The sequence below is a fragment of the Merops nubicus genome, unplaced genomic scaffold, assembly GCF_000691845.1.
Source record: "Merops nubicus isolate BGI_N331 unplaced genomic scaffold, ASM69184v1 scaffold6012, whole genome shotgun sequence".
Classification (NCBI taxonomy): Eukaryota; Metazoa; Chordata; class Aves; order Coraciiformes; family Meropidae; genus Merops; species Merops nubicus.
Window position 1 is genome coordinate 8,557 of NW_008592746.1, and position 2,254 is coordinate 10,810.

The 2,254-nt window shown below is 38.1% G+C and overlaps 1 protein-coding gene across 1 annotated transcript in view; it reads left to right on the plus strand.

Annotated features, from left to right (window-relative positions):
- Positions 1 to 497: 497 nt before the first annotated feature.
- Positions 498 to 2,254, plus strand: part of KIF5B (kinesin family member 5B) — a gene marked incomplete at its 5' end in the record, with an annotated part of 28,144 nt that continues 26,387 nt past the window's right edge. Inside the window, one exon of the mRNA XM_008935231.1 lies at positions 498 to 585. Coding sequence (XP_008933479.1) covers positions 498 to 585 — 88 coding nt within the window. The remainder of the gene's footprint in view (positions 586 to 2,254) is intronic.

The window sequence follows — 2,254 nt, forward strand, 5'->3', positions numbered from 1 at the left end:
CTAGAAGTGGGTAGATAGAGATTAGACTTTAGGAAGAAGTTCTTCACCATGAGGGTGGTGAGACACTGGAACTGGTTGCCAAGGGAGGTGGTGGAAGCCCCACCGCTGGAAGTTTTTAAGGCCAGGCTGGATGGAGCTCTGAGCAACCTGATCCTAGTGGGAGATGTTCCTGCCCATGGCAGGGGGGTTGGAACTAGATGATCTTTCAGGTTCCTTCCAACCCTGACAATTCTATGATTCTATATGGCAGAGTTTGAAGAACTATTTAGATTGCGTTTTGAAACCAAAATATGTTCAATTCAAGGCCTTACTTGTAGGCAAGCATGTGAAGATATAGGCAACACTATATTAGCTGATTTCCTCGCTGCAGTTTTGAAGAGCTTAAGATAAAAGATTGGGCTGAGACATTATAGCTGCTTTTAAACTGTATGAGCAAATACTTTCCAGTTCTAGCATCTGTTTTTCTTAATAGCTCTTCTGTGCCCTCTTTTTTCCAGTCCAAGCCATATATATTTGACCGTGTATTCCAGTCAAACACATCACAGGAACAAGTATACAATGACTGTGCTAAAAAGATTGTCAAAGGTAAGGTGGAACAGTGACCTTAACCATAAGAAAATGTCTCGTATATTTGTGTGGGTTTCAGTTGAAAACTGGAATTTCTGTTGATTCCTTTTACCTTCTGAGTGTTTAATAAGAGCCAATATGGATAGATCATAAAATATAAAATCGCCATGTAGTTCATTTGATAAATTATGTCAATGCTTAATCTGCTGTTTCAGTTGATTGCAACATTTGATAACATTCACCTGTCATGTTTTGGTTTTTTTCAGTTCTCTGCAAAAGACTGCTTTTAAAAAATAGCAAGAAAATCATCAAAATACCTCTTATGAATAGATTTAGTGTTTTGTTGTTGGTGTGGTTTTTTTTTTTCCCCCCTCAAATTTGTTGATGAAAACATCCTACATTAGTTCGCTCAGAGGACTATGAGAGGAAGGGAAACTTGCGGAATCATGTCTATGTTATAGATCTTTTCTAAGCTTGTTTATTTAATATGCAGTTAAAGGAGGATTTTTTGGAATGTGATTTTTAGCTTCACAATAAGAAGTTTAAGCATGAGTTATTGTAAATGGTAGGGTATACAGTTTCTCCACACAAGTTGTCAGAATTGGCCTAGTAACATTAGAAAATCAAGTCTTATCAGAAAAAAACGGTTATACCAAAAAAAGCTGTTGTAGTAAGCAATTAGGTAGTTTCCTGAAAATAAGATTAATTTTTTGAGGAGATTAGTAATGAGTTGTTTTGAAAGTTTTGTCAATTATAGTTTTTACAAAGCATTGTCAGCACCCTGTGAAATATCAACTTTTAGAGACAAGAGAAGGCTGGGGGTAAATGTGGTGGTTTTTTTTTTTTTTTTTATAATTAGAAAAGTGAATTGCTGTGGAAGATCTGGGCTGCTGCAAGTATTTAACCGTTTAATGAGCTAACAGTAATCAAGATTAGATCAGAAGTTTGCTCAGTAACTAGGAGTTTACAAAGAGTTGTAAAATTGCCCATTTCCTCTGTCTAAAAATCTGATCTCTGTTTATGTGTGATATCTGGGCTGTGCTGCATCAGGTGGCAAACAAGCTTTAGCTGTGGTACAAATGGATTATGGGTATGGTGGGGTGGCAAAGACTTCCTCATCTGGAGTATCTCATGCTTGGTTTTGGAAAATAAAAGTTTGCTTGCAGGATGTGATTCTGCAGTAACTGACTTGTAAACAAAACAACCCCCAGTCCCTCACCTCTCAGTGTAAAAGTTTGGCGTAGTTCACTCATAATGTGAAACAGAAGCTTAGGACCAAAGAATAACCTGCTTAGCACTTGAGACATAGCGCATTCTCTTCACTAGTGGACAGTGGAACTTTCTTGAAGGCAGAAAATACTACAGCATTCTCTTTTATGGTTTCTTCTTCCAAGTTGCCAAAGACTATCTCTTCAGCCTGGCCGTTGTATTGATTTCCTTTTTGTTCCTGACTCTGAAGTCCTCATTTTTCTGGCTGCAGGAACAGATACCGTAAAATTCTAAACCACAGTCGATGGTGACTTAATGCGTTAGAAGGGGTAGGGAGGAACACCCTCTCTCCCTGCAGCCCTAGCACAGAATTTCCAAACACTGACTGATTTAACTTGCTGAACATTTTGAGAAGTGCCTGCTTGCATGCTATTTCCTTTGACTTTCCTTTAGAAGAAAGAAATGAACCCTAATGAAC